General features: G+C 42.1%; 1 protein-coding gene across 2 annotated transcripts; it reads left to right on the top strand.

The window, feature by feature from the left end:
• Positions 1 to 191: 191 nt before the first annotated feature.
• On the top strand, positions 192 to 13084 carry bcat2 (branched chain amino-acid transaminase 2, mitochondrial). Of its 2 annotated transcripts, none has more exons than XM_062531730.1 (11): positions 192 to 601; positions 1804 to 1878; positions 3623 to 3823; positions 4373 to 4483; positions 4709 to 4828; positions 5276 to 5439; positions 8156 to 8298; positions 8680 to 8765; positions 9064 to 9204; positions 9320 to 9394; positions 11386 to 13084. In XM_062531730.1, the coding sequence occupies exons 1-11, from the start codon at positions 584 to 586 to the stop codon at positions 11425 to 11427; spliced, it is 1176 nt and encodes a 391-aa protein (XP_062387714.1). In that variant the 5' UTR covers positions 192 to 583; the 3' UTR covers positions 11428 to 13084. The 2 variants fall into 2 exon arrangements, with proteins under 2 accessions (XP_062387714.1, XP_062387716.1); XM_062531732.1 differs by having other exon boundaries at positions 565 to 601; positions 3379 to 3823.
• Positions 13085 to 14771: the final 1687 nt, after the last annotated feature.

The raw sequence follows: 14771 nt of genomic DNA, 5'->3' as shown, positions 1-14771 counted from the left end.
CCAATAGGAGTGAGGTGTATTCTTTTTTTATGAACTTGTTTAACCTCCGTTTGCTTAACCCAGACTCCCCGTTCGTCCAATCGCAGTTTGGACAATGGTCACGCCTACCACAAGGGTTTCTTTTTAACCCGTTATGACCTGTTTCATTATGAGTGCTTGTGTTTAAGAAACAATCGTTGGCCAAAGAGAGTTAATTTAACGAATACTATAAATTAAGCCTATAGCCTAGGCCTAGATGTAGCCTAAAGACCCCCATTATACAGCCTAGGCTACATTTCCTTTAATATATTAGGGTATCATCAGGACTGTCAAACACTGAAGAATAATAGGCTACAGACTTGAATGAAGGGGTATGACGTTTTTATATAGCCTATATATTATCATGATTTAAACTAAATAAATCAGATATTAGTGAAATATTTTAAGATAAATGAAGGTGAGCAGCATTAATGTATCCTCTCCCGTGGTGTTTACAAAAAGAGTGAATGTCGTCACTCTCGCCATCCAATCCGGAACTTGAAGTACGTCTTGTAATAGAACTTGTTTCCACTCGGACACTTTTTCCATTCATTACTTAGCGGCAATGGCAGCACTGAGGAAGGTGAGTCCAAAGAGCACTGTTTATCTCTGTAATTGCCGTCTATGTCAATAATTCACAGCGTAGATGAATTTGCCAGAGTCAGGGAAGATGACCTGTAAATATTAGCCTTTGTAACTGCTTTTGTAAGCGTTTCAGCGGCCTAACGTTACTTAACATTAGCTAGTTAGCTGAACAAGCCAAACTGTTTTTACTTGACTTGCCATTAAAGTTGGCACTACATGCATGAAAAAGGTCATTGTCACATACGCAAAACATAGATACGCGATACGAACAGTAGTATTCGTAAGGCGTGAATTATGTTGAAAACATTGCAAACTTGTAAGCACTTGTAACTTTGCGCTCAAATAATCCGCCCGCGGCAATCGGCTCCACTGTCTAGAACTACGTCCGTAATGGGCTGCAACGTGGTGGTTTTAGAGACAACTGTCTTGAAGGAAATGGCTTTGGTTTCTACTTAGAACGGCAGCATAATTTATTAACCTAATCAAAGCGAAAAAAATAAATACTGTAAAGAGCTCAGCTCAGTTGGTTCACTTATTTGTAGCGTGTCAATCTGAAAATCCAAAATACGGCCAGACCACTTTTTCTGACACCCAGTTCATTTTGCCAAGTGGATGTGGCCAGCTTGCGAAGACAGTGTACAGTTAGCATTTGCTATTTAAAGCACCAGGCACGAGCTCAGCTGCCCGATAGACATTCTGACAAAGCGCAGGTATTGCCTCATGCTGTCACGCTCGTCTAGCAGTTATGTCTGTCTAGCTCTACTAAGTAATGTATGCTAGCATGCAATATTTCACCTTGTTTATCAGAATGCTTCGGTGTCTTTGTCTGTGAACAGGTCATTTTCGCTCACTGCGCTTAAGGGCATAATTCACAGGAATGTGGCATTCACTTCCTATGCTACCTCCACCAAAAAAAGCATTTCCTTAATGTGTAAATGTCTGTCTGCAAAAATACCACAACCCACCCGGCCAATATTCCCCCCCACCCCGTACACACACACACACACACACACACACACACACACACACACACACACACACACACACACACACACACACACACACACACACACACACACACACACACACACACACACACACACACACACACACACACACACACTCTTATGTGGGGCATTTGGCCGTAGGCTAATATGCACTCAGTACCCTTGCCGTTCTGATGTGTTCCTTGTTGCCTAGGCACTCCATGGACGCTTCATTCAGACCCTCCCCTCCTGCTTGGGGTCCTTGCGGTTTGCCAGCTCCTCTTTCAAGGTAAGTTATTTAGGTCATTTAAAACCTATCTGCTCTTTTGTGTTGTGTGATGGGTCTGTCTTCCTACAGTATTAGGAATGAGAATGTGTCGTCACAGCCGTGAGCTGAGCTCCTCCAAACGGAGCTCCTCCCCTGGTTGGAAGGGTGGTCCTGATACCGGGCGGCAAAGAATTGTTTAAGGTCGTGTGTTGTTAACCCGGTAGGTTCTAATTCCGCACAACTTGACAATGATTGGAAATCACTGCTGTGTGAAGAACTGCCCCCGTACCTCTTCTTTGTTTTCCCACTTAAGAACTTAGCTAGATAAGTGCCTTGCACCATTCGTACACTAAACGCGATCATACGGTAGAGTTTTGTTTACAAGTGGCAACCGTTGCTAAGAGGAAAAGTCATGCCTTCAGGCACTCCCGGTTATCTTAACTTTGAAACGCTTTTCTTTCTTGGAATTTGCCGTTTTTACTAGATAATGCTGCCATTTCCATGGACTTTAGATATTTAAGAAATGAAACGTGTTCTACTCTGACGTCGACGTGCGCCGAATGCTGGCAGGAACCCTTCGGTCTAGCAGCTATGCGAGTTTTCAGAGGACTGAGCTACCGAAAACAATAGCAGCAAGCTAAAATTAGCAATAAATGTTTGGCTCATATATCGTGAGTACACATAATAAAGGCTGATATTTCAAACGAGCTGTCTAAAACTGGTAAATGTGTTTATATTTAGGCCCGACTTTACACTGTAACGTTTTTAAGACAGGTGCGGGGTTGTCTTAAAGTTGCGAGGAAAATTAAGCCTACATTTAAGATCTTTGTTTTCAAGAATACCATTTGTTCTTAAGTCTTTATTCATGAATATCAAATCTTCTTAAATTTGCTCTTAAGACAAAAGATAAGAAGAAAGCACCACTTAGGAAGTATTTTTGTCTTAAAAAGGCTTCGTGAATCCGGCCCCTCGAGGCTTGTAGATCCTGCACCCAACCACAGCAGAAAGTCTCATAACTTTCTAACGACTTGTGGCTTTTGAACTCTTGCATAGTGTAGTAACTTTGGATGCTGGAGAGCTTCTCCAAATATCGCTGCTTTGCGCTTGGTATAAGCTTGTCCTTGTACGGTCCTTGTAGACAAGAATCTAGAACTAGACCACAGTTTTGATGAGTCTCTAAACGCGACTCTTCGGAAGGCGTTGCCCCTGGCAACCAATGATACACCCTTCCAAGATGGAGGATAGGCTCAGCCCCCTCCCAAATTGTCACGTGCTCGCTCATTCCTAATATGTCCACTGGTCTTTGCTCTATTCCTGAGGCTAGTGAGAGAGGGGAATGTTGGCCTGCTTGTTTCACCAGGCTGGTTTATGATACTGGTATACTGGTATGACTTGACCATTTAAAACTTCTAGGAATTTAGTTATGAATGTTTGTTTTGTTTGTCCTTGTAACACACATATTACTTTCTCTTCTGTCTTTTGTTATGCTTATGTTGTGTTCATTTCCTGAATTGTTCTCAGACTTTTCCTCCTCTTGGCTCTCTGCTCTCCCCGTCTAACAAATTGGATTTAATCCATTTTCATCTAATTAAACTGGCACGACATTGATTGATTTTTTTTACCGAATGTATGTGTAATCAATAATAATCGACATAAATGTTTTTGTTTGTTGGCGCTCTTCTGCTTCCCTCTCTTTCTCTCTTCTTCTCGCTCCCTCCTTCCTTTTGCGCCTTTCTTTGTCCTCGTCACGGCTGGCCTCTAATAGGCCGCCGACCTCACTATCGAGAAGAACCCCTCACTGAAGCCCAAACCCGACCCCTCAAAGCTGCTGTTCGGCAAGCAGTTCTCCGACCACATGCTGACCATCTACTGGTCGGAGCAGGACGGGTGGCAGGTGCCGCAAATCAAGCCCTTCCAGAACCTCTCCCTCCATCCAGCGGCCTCTGCCTTGCACTACTCCATAGAGGTGAGAATAGGGCAGGCCTGGCTTCCAGCATGTCCTGGACCAGCTTTGACACAGAAACTGGTTTTACACATACGGATGGCACCTGAAAGTCTCTGTTCATGATTTAAACAAAGTGATTTGTCATTTCCTCTAGATATTTCCTCTAAATTTGTCATTTCCTCTGGGCTGTACACTGTAAAAACGTGGTTGTATTTGTTCAATGAAGATGTTACACAACTGTTCTGATGAACTCGATAAAATGGCAAAAGCTTTGTAGTCTTCAGTCAGTAGTAAGTTGTCTACAGCTGTATTGAGTGAGTACCCACACAAAACTACCAGTTGTCTCATGGAAAAATGACATGTTTTTGACATCAGTTTTCCATGCGTTTGTTTTCACCAAGTCTCAAGCCAGAAGTGGCAGCGATATCCTCCATAGTTGTCATTGTAAAGCACACCTACTGCCCCCCCCTCAAGGCACACTTGACCATGTGAACTAAAAAAGGTGAAACACTTAGGCTGTTTGATGTGTAACAAAGTGTGTGTGTGTGTGTCCGTGTCCTTCTCCCACAGCTGTTTGAGGGCATGAAGGCATTCCGTGGAGTCGACAACCACATCCGCCTGTTCAGGCCCATGCACAATATGGAGCGCATGCACCGCAGTGCAGACAGGTGCTGCCTACCGGTGAGTTACATGACACACACACACACACACGCACACACCTGCTCCCTCAGCTGTCTTGCATTCCTCAGTGAGTTTGGACAATTATCTTAACACACTCACACACTAGTCTCAATACACAGTCACCCTCTACCTTTATAATATATATTCGTCTTGGCACCCTCTGTCTTCGTAAAAATAAATTCACTTTATTCATTTCATTTGAATGTCCTGTCTGTCCTTGTGTAGCTCTTTGATAAAGCAGAGTTGCTGGAGTGCATCAGGAAACTGGTGGAGGTGGATCAGGAGTGGGTGCCGTACTCCACAGATGCCAGTCTGTACATCAGGCCCACGTTCATTGGTATTGAGGTAGGTATTGCAGCCAAGGCTTCTCTTCAGCATGGAGTTCTGTCTTGTTGCTTAGTGACGTTAAATACTCATATATGTACAAGGAAAAGAATTTGTCTAGTGAGAATGTCTGAAGCATTACTAGGATACATCAAATTGACATTGATGGGCCTCACGTTACGTTCTGAAAGTTGCATTCAGAGCTACTGAACCATAGCAAGCCATGAATAGTTAACCTGCCTCTTGCCACTGGTTGGTGTGGTCCATGCCTTAAAGTTGTTGAAACTTCACTACAGACCAATTTACACCTGTAAAACACATTTTTCGTCTTGCTCACAACTACTGGAAAAGCCAGTCACTAGGTTTGTTGCTGTTGGCTTGTCCTCTCTTGTATCTGGAATGTATTTCTAACCCACCCTTCCTCCTCACACTGAACTTAATCTCTCTCTCTCTCTCTCTCTGTCTCAGCCTTCACTGGGTGTGTCGCGAGCTGGCCATGCGCTCATCTTTGTGATCATCGGCCCCGTTGGGCCCTATTTCACTACAGGAGCCTTCAACCCAGTCTCTCTGCTGGCCGACCCGGCCTACGTCCGGGCCTGCAGGGGTGGAGTGGGGGCCTACAAAATGGGAGGGTGAGTAAGGAAGTACAGACACAGACCTTTGAAAGGCCCATGCAAAGCCATTAGCTATGACTGAAACAAAACAGTAGACTATTACATTAGGTTCAGAATTTTCTTCTTTTCTGTCGAGTTCAGTTTTCACTTGGCAAGCACTCCTTGTAGTGACTTGTCACCATCACAGAGTTGATGAATAGAACAACTGAGGTGTTGCTTTTGCTCCAGGAAGTCCAACCCCATAAAACCACCTAAGAACACAGGGCATTCATTCTTCATTGTACCCATTTCATTTCCTTGTAATGTGATGTACTGAAATGGATTCTTTAACTGCATGAAGTAGCTGTGCTGAGTCATTACCACTTGGCACAGCCTGGCACAGTCAGGCGTAGCCCTCTCATATTGCCACGTCTTGGCCCTCTCTCCTCACCTTTCCACATCTTGGGGTCACTTCAGTCTGTTCAGTCAGTCACGTTGCTACAGTATTTGTCGTTCTGTTGCCATAGCTTGGATTAGACCCGTTTCTTTGGAGCAGGTTTGGGTCAGCACCTGACACTGCCACGGTTTGGGTCTCGTGATTTTGAAAATGTTCACCTAGCGCCAAGTGACTACCGTGCTGGTGTAAAGCGAAGTGAATTCACGCCATTTCTCATGGCTGGACACAGCTGGACTCGGCCGAGGTGGGGGAATGAAATGAGCGTGAAATAATGCTGCATGAAAAAATGTCAGAAGGGGACTTGACAAGGACAGACCAGTCCTCTAAAGTCAGCGAGGCCCTGTGTCGGTCCACAGGGAGGCCTCTGGAATGTTTTCCTAGTGGAAAGTATGAAGTTGGTTCCTGGCTTGCTTTTCATTCCGTCTTGCCGGGAAAGGTTGTGCAAGTCAGAGGACTGACCTAAAATACAAGTGTACTGTGAGTCACGGGCTAACGCTTAAGCTGAACGGGACCTTGACCAGCTCCCTCTTACAGTATGTGGATGTGGCGCAAGAGCTCAGTCACTGACCTAGTGGCTGCCCCTGTGTGGTGTGACTAGGGTTGCAAAGGGGCGGAAAATTTCTGGTAAATTTCCAGAAACTTTCTGGAAATTTTCCATGGGAAGTGAAGCTTGGAATTTGTTATATTATGTTGATTGGTGTGTGCATGTGAGCTCTGTGCATGTGATTGACGTGTGTGCAGGGAAGAAATTCAACTGAATTTGCATTAAATCAGGTTGTTTTAACTAGTATTATGCTGAAAGATGGGTTATTTTCAACTACATTTAGGTCTCTGTTATATACTAACTTGTCAGATTTTAAAAAAATCCAGTTCATTCCCATTAATTCTCCATTTATTCCCGTCAATTCCCATGGAAAGTTTCCAACTTTGAAGATTCCCAGAATTTTGCAACCCTAGATGTGACCGGTCATTTGGCAGGTTGCACCAGTTGGCGCTCTGTGCAGAGTATTGATAGGCCAGTGTGTGTTTTGTTTCCGACTTCCTTTGTTGTGAGAGTTAAGCTGGGCATACACTGTGCGATTTTTGGCCCATTTTGGCACGATTTTTGAGTCGTGCGACTATTTTGGGGATCGGGACGAATTTTGGCTCAGTCGTGCGTCTCGCATCGTGTAGTACACATGGGGTAACTAACGAGAAGCGATTACCACCTCACGACCACCTCCCGATCGATCGGGAGAATATCAAACCTGTTTGAAATCCTGGTCGCCCCTTATGAGTCTATCGCACTGTTGAAGCACTGTTACGAGCCGATTTACCTCAACCTGTCACACTACACTTGCGCGAACACAGATACGGACAACAAAACAAACGGTGTTGCCATAGTCTGCTTATTTTAAGTGACTTGGGCTTGATTTTGTGTGAAGTTGCTGGTTGCACGCAGCGCCTGCCCTACACAAAGGGCATTTTGAACCTAGGCGATGCAGCTGCGTCAACTCTACATTGTAGGCTCCTCTATGACCACCGGCACCCCAGAAATGTAACAGGGGTTCGGGGAGGGGATGCTATAACTTTTTGGGGTTGTGTCTTTATTCTGGCTTATTTTCAGAGACCTGCTGCTTATTTTTCCTCACGTGACCTGGCAACACTGAAAGCAATTAGACGACACAGAGCCGCCTGGCAGCACAGCTGATAAAGTTCTAGATAAAAGAGTCCGACGAGTTGGATATGGACATACAGTGTGAGCAGTCAAATGGCATCCGACCATCGGATCGTGTAGTGTGAGAACAGGAATCGTGAGCTGCCCCTGCGAATTCACTCGCGCAGTATGAGCAGCAGCTGAATACCGCGATTGAAAAAATCGCACAGTGTATGCCCAGCTTTAGTCTATCCCTCTTTTCCTGTCTGTTTGTCTCTATCAGTCTATGTATCTATCTGTTTGTTTATCTATCTATCTATCTATCTATCTATCTATCTATCTCTATCTATCTCTCTATCCATATATCTATCTATGTCTATCTATCTATTCTTCTCATTCATATGGTCCTGGTTGCACACTATTCCTTCCTCCCTCTTTCTGTGTCCCTTTCATTCTCTCTCTCTGTCTGTGCGTCCTTCATATGCTCTTTTTGGCACGTTGTTCTTCATCAAAGGCAAAACATTTACGTCATTCGGAATTCTGTATAGGTGTGAGAAATGTATCTGGAGCTATTTACAGAGAATGTGCCCTTAGCATCAGAAGTGCTCCTGCCAGTTTTTCTTTTCCTTTTTTTTTGACTGACTCTCTGTCTCTCTCCTCAGTAACTATGGACCCACGATAGCCGTTCAGAACGTGGCCAATCAGCAGGGCTGTCAGCAGGTCTTGTGGCTGTACGGGGATGAGGAGGAGATCACGGAGGTCGGCACCATGAATCTCTTCATCTACTGGACCACAGAGTCAGGAGGTGTGTGTGTGAGCGTTGTGATTGAGGTTATGTTGTGTCTGCTTTCCTTTGCTCTCTGTCTCCCCCTTTTGGTTAGATCTGGATAATCTTGGATGATTTGTAAGTTCACTTAAAATTGCATTCAGCCAACTGCCAGCTAGTTACCGTTTCCATTCATGAACCATAACTTCATTCAATTTCAGTGGTACCATTTTGTGGCATGTATTTTCAAAGGAAATATTTCAAGGCACCAAGTGATGTTAGTTAGTTAGTTAGTTAGTTAGCTGTTTTGTCTGGCTGGTAATGAATAATTTTATTATCATTCTAATATTAATGAGATGAACGAGAACAGGGAAGTTCATTGTTTAACAATTCCATACTCATGCCTCTGGTTCTTCACAGAAAAGGAGTTAGTTACTCCCCCTCTGGACGGCATCATTCTTCCAGGAGTCACTAGGCAGTCTCTGCTGGACCTCGCCCGAGACTGGGTAAGTCAGGGGGATGGAGGTGGCAGAGGAGAGGGGGGGGGACATTATTGATTATTGATTAAAGGAGTGAGAATGATGGGGAGTCCACAAGAAAAGGAAATAATCTAGGACTGGGGTGACTAATCAGTCTAGCATGAAGAGCTAAAAAAACCTTCCAAACCACTCAAGAGCTGCACAACAAGTAGGCCTAGTGCAGGCATAACAGCAACAGTGACTTGTAGGCCTACGGCAATTTTTTTTTTTTATATATATATTTATAAACTAATCAGTGGTTTCTAATATGCCTTTGGCTGTCCAGGGAGAGTTTAAAGTGACCGAACGCACACTTACAATGAAGGAGCTGATGGACAGTCTGGCTGCTGGTCGAGTCCTGGAGGTGTTTGGCGCTGGCACCGCCTGTGTCGTTTGCCCTGTAGGAAGCCTGCTCTACAGAGGAAAGGTAAGTGTGTGCGCACGTGTGACGGGGGTGGCTTCTTTGTCAGTTCCCTTTTGTTATTGTAACGTTGTATATTGTCATTGTAATGTTTTTCTCTTGCTTTCCCTTTCTGCCGTAGACTTACGATATTCCTACCATGAAGAATGGCCCAGACTTGGCAAAGAGATTCTACAAAGAGCTAACTGATATCCAGGTAAGAGCAGTGTCTCACCCTACCCCTATTTACTGGCGTAGAGACCATGACGGTTGCCTTACTTGCCTTCTTTAAACATGCTGCAACCGCCACATTTATTGGCACGCCTGGCAGAGTGGAGTAAAAAAAAAAGTAGGAATGCACTGATAGTGCATTGTTTATCAGGCCAACACTGTGCTGATATACTTGATACATTATCTGATACCACTTGTTTAGCCAGTTCCTCCAGCATAGCCACTACTTTTTAAAGGGATGGTTCTGTGAGGATCTTTTCATGGATGATAGCGATTTCAAAACTTTAGTTTGGGAACAAAATTGTTAATTGCAGGAGTTTTGAGCTAGGCCATTGTTTTCATTAGCCACAAAATGGCTAATAGCTTATAGCAGTGGGCGTGAAAAAGAAAATACTATTTTCAAACCTCTGACAAGGCTCTAAATAGCTTTACACATTGGTGGTAGTATGTGGCGAGGAATGCTGACAAATCAAAGTGGAGAGATTATAATAAGGACTGTTTCTGAAGTCAGCGCATTACCTTACTTTGTGCTCCAGTGGCATCTAAGGCTTAGTTCACATTGGCAGTCGAAATCGGATGTCTTGCATATCCGATCAGAACCTGATCTTTCTGACTGACTGTTCTCATTGCATATTGCAAGTGATCACATCCGATCACATCCGATCTTGGCGTGCAATGCTCAGATCCGATATAAATTACACACACCTGGATTCATTAGGTAGAGTTGTACACAACCAAGTCGTCATGGATGAAAGTGGATTTATTTTGTATATTTTCCAACTTATTATGCGTAGCCGCGGCGCAAATACCTCATCACCCTTAACGTTACAGTTTTCCATGTTTCACCATAAAATGATGACTTGAGTGTGACGTTGGTTTTTGTTTTGCTGGTAGCCCTGGCGCACGCGCTGAATCAATCAATCAATCACTTCCGTCACTCAGAATTGCATTGCAATTGTTAATCGCAGTGCAAATGATGAAAGGGGCATGTTGAAATCCTATTCAAGTTGTTCGACTGTTCAGATTGAGTCATATCCGATAGTAAGTGATATTGAAACCACCTCTGTATGTGGTGCGAATCAGCTTTGGAAAAATCGCATTTCATGCGGTTTTGTGCCGTTCAGACTACCCAAAATTCAAGCTAGATACAATCCAGATAAGCAAAAAATCGGATTTCGACTGCCAGTGTGAACTAAGCCTAATTAGTGGGTCCTGATCTGGATCAACGTGCTACATAGTTGTTTTGTTAGATTCAGCCTGATCTGTGCATTTCTGCAATAAGTCTCATCCAGTAATGCTGCTTAGGTCACAACAAGCTTCCCTCTTTTTCCACTGTCAAGTCAATACTCCCACACACAATCCAATAGCTATAATTCTGTGTCCATCATGAACTTCCCAGCAGATCAGTGAATCAAAACATTTGTCCAGATATGTTCAACACAAAAATGGTTAGTCGAACATAAAATCAAGTTTCTGCCATGGCCAAATCCCTTGTTCTTTTTTCTCTTCATGGGATGTCATAGCTGAAGACAAATACGTGTTTTATTGGCAAAGAAATGCTTTTAAAATATTAAATAGAGCTGTGCCAATAGTTGTGGCATATTTGCTTTTGTATTTTTCTCAGAATAAATTTGCTTCCTACCAAGGTTGGATTTTTCCCTTGTTTTCATTGCGAGACTAAAATAAATAGCCAGAAGATTATTTATACATACCTCCTTTTACTCAACTTTAACAGGAGTCCCAATAAATACAGAGGGCAGTGTAGATATGATTCTGTTGAAAACTGCTAAATGAAATAAAATAACTTAAGTTTTTTATGGGTGATGATGAATGATGATGTGATGACATTTTGCCGTACTTTTTGATTGTTTGTTATTGTACTGTATGTCAGTACTTGGTTGGTAGTACATGGATAAGCTTTCAAGTGTCTGATGCCTAATTTTATCCTTCCTCCCTTTATCACACTCATGCACTCAGTATGGACGTACACAGAGCAAGTGGGCACCTCTGGTCGTTTGATTGGCCCCTGCACCTGCCAGTCACGACTATGACCATTCTTCCATAGGCAAAGGCAAAGAATGTGTGCTCCAGCCCGCCTCCCTTTCCACCCACTCACGCACTCTTTCTGATTGGTTGGATGACTGAGATGGACGGGTGTTCTCTGATGCCCACAGGTCACATTGAAGCCTGTTTTTTTTTTATTTTGTTTTATTTTGTTTTATTTCTGTGTATCTTTTTAAATGTAGACTTTTAAAGGGACTTGGGTACTGATGCATCTGATTTTAACTCTTATCACAGAGCAACCACTAGATGAAATAGGTATGCACTGCAGTGAATGGGCCTCAGTTAGTCTAGACTATTTACAATTGACTGGAATCCCTCCCCCCGCCCCCCAACATGAGAGCATTTCTTAAATAATCCACTACCTTAGCAGAGCACAACTGTCTACATTGGTATACCACCCCCCCCCCCCTCCATAGCACGCTTTATCAGAAGAACCTAGGCTAAGTCCGTAAACGCACAACAGACTGACCCACATTCATTGCTTTTATGTAGATTCTGTTACTCATGCAGCTGTTCGGTTTGAAGGAAATGTCATATCAAAACCTTTAGGCCTCAAAGGAATACACAAGGAATATAATTGTAAAATGTTTGGTAAACAAGGAAAAAGGTACTGTAGGAACAAAATGTTACTGCTTCACACAGAAAAAAAACATCGTTTTTGTTTGTTTGTTTTTTTAATATAGACGTACTGTAGTAAATCTTTTGGTTACATGAAATGTACAGACTAACTCAAGTGTTGTCATTGGGATACTGCTATTTTCTATGATGCTATGTTGACATAGCTTTTTTATGGGCCAGGTAAACAACTGTTATATCATGCTGTATTCATGCTCACTCTGGTGGTTCTTTTCCCCCCTCTGAGAATCATATACTGTTTTGGGTCAATTCTGAGTGAATGAGAGTGTGTCTGTATGAGTGCAAGAGTGTATGCATGCTTTTTTTTTTTGGTGTTTTGTCTCTTTGAGTTACTACCATGACAAGTTTTTGTCAAACCAGCTTGAGATTAAAATGTAGAGGTCAAGACGAACCTGCACGCACAAATAAAGAACTTGTAGGTGAGCTGCATAGTACAGGCCGGAGAAAGACCACTTTTAGATATGCGGTCAGGAACACTACTGCACTAGGTTACGTGTCATGTTATGTGACTTTTTTTTGTGTGTGTGTTGACCGTACAGTGCATATTTGTTAGTACACTTGTAGAATGATGGCAAATATTTTTCTTGGATTTTAACTTATTGCAGTTTGTTTTTCTCTTTACATGTGCTTAAGTTTGGAACTCCTCTATCTTTGTATGTGTGGTTTGAGGTGGCTACCCAACATGTAATAGGCCCTCATTTTTCTCCATATTTCTGTCTGCTTTTTCCTGTTTATTCCTTCCCTCTCTGTGCTTTTACTGTTTTCCAACAACACTCCATCCTTCTCTTTCCTTGCCTTTCTAAGTGCCTGATGGAATAGGACGTAGTCTGTAGGCTTCTTTGGAAGCGTATGCATCTCCACTGAGGGCTTTGCTGCTGAGGCTTTTATTGAGTGTTTGTACTGTACTTTGTGTTGTTCTTAACTTTCTGTTGTTAAACTATTTTTACAGTAAATAAATGTGTCTCTTATTGGCAAATTAATCTCCGTTTTTGTGTTAATGTTGCATTAGTTACTGTAATTGTTTGCATGTTGTTTTGCCTGACTAGGAGGCTGAAGGTGATTCTGTCTCTCTAGTCCATGACTTACTTACTGGATCATGAATGCACTGGAAATATGGAAAAATTTCTTACGCTATGAGGTTAATACAGGAGGGCAGTTAATATGGTATTACAGGTTTTTTACAATCGCTTTGCTACTATTTTCGGAACCTTGATGTCATTTTTCACAACTCTAGATACAAAACTCACAACCGATGATCAAAATGCACATTTTTCAAAACTCTAACCCTTTTCTCAATTGCTTGGATACAATACACATACAACTTAGATAATTTGTTCATTCAACGAAACTCACCTGTTCAATATGATACAACTTAACATCAGAGTACTACTATTTCAAAAAGCAATTCACACATTACATTTAAAACTAGAAAAGCACTCAGAGTGTGCAGACCTCCGCCTGTATTGTTCCTCCTAGGTTGTCATATTTGAACCTAAAGTATTCTTATTGCCACCACATGGCCATACCATGCCATTACACCACTAAGCAAAACACATAATCGTTTCTTCCTTGGGTCATGTCCGACCTTCCCTGAAAATTTCATCCATTACTTTTTGAGTTATCTTGCTAACAAACAGACAGACAGACAAACAAACAGACTGACAAACATACGCCGGTCCCCGATGAAAACATAACCTCCTTGGCGGAGGTAATAATGAGTGTCTATTCATTTCCTTACAATGATCTATCAATTGATACAACTGCTCAAAATGATAAGTAACTGTTGCATTACTCTTAATGCATAGTTGTATGGAAGCAGACACACAATCTTCCATGTTTACTGCAAATCATGAAAGTTTCAAGATACTGTAACGAGATTCACTGTCACCAATTAGCGTGGAGCATGAGCCAATTAGACTACAATATCCATGGATGTGGTGGTCTAACATCTTATATAAAATAAAAAATAAATATTTTCATCAGGCTCTTTTCTTTTCTATTTCATAGCTAATTATTTTTAGTTTAATTCAAATAAACCTATGTTGTGATTGTACTGTAGTGTTTTGCATCAATATACAGTATTACAAACTTTGTTCGATGATTCCACTTGGTCTGTAGTATTCTCTCTACTACTGCAGTACTTTTACAGAGATGTGTTTACTGTACTGTAGTACAAGTAGTACCATAATGAAACCTGTATCACCTATTTTGTTCTACAATATCTAATGATTGTACGAACAATGACACAGTGAAACTATCAGTTGCTTGTGTGTGGGTGATCTATAGTTATGTTTCAGTGGTACCATATTTCACAGTAAATTTGTTTTTTGAACCAATGATTGTGCAAGTGCAAGATTTCTTTGAAGATGTGAATGCACAATCCAATGTTTTGAACATTAGACAGCCTGTGTTACAAGTGATAACCGTTTTGAGTTTTGTGTCTAGTTTTGAAAAATGACATAATAGCAAAATGATTGTAATTTGGTTTTGTTTCTTTTGACTTGCATAAAACACTGTCCTGCGGCTTATACACAATGCGGCTTATATGCGGGAAATTACTGTACAATAGAGCTGTTGTCATATAGGCTTTAAACTTGGTTTTAGGTATGGAATTAAAGTAGTCTGGCTATACTAATGTTCAATCTTAAAAGATTGAGCTTAGT

This window comes from Sardina pilchardus, chromosome 3, assembly GCF_963854185.1.
Source record: "Sardina pilchardus chromosome 3, fSarPil1.1, whole genome shotgun sequence".
Classification (NCBI taxonomy): Eukaryota; Metazoa; Chordata; class Actinopteri; order Clupeiformes; family Clupeidae; genus Sardina; species Sardina pilchardus.
Note: the sequence above shows the minus strand (reverse complement) of the source record. Positions and strands in the feature narration are given on the sequence as shown.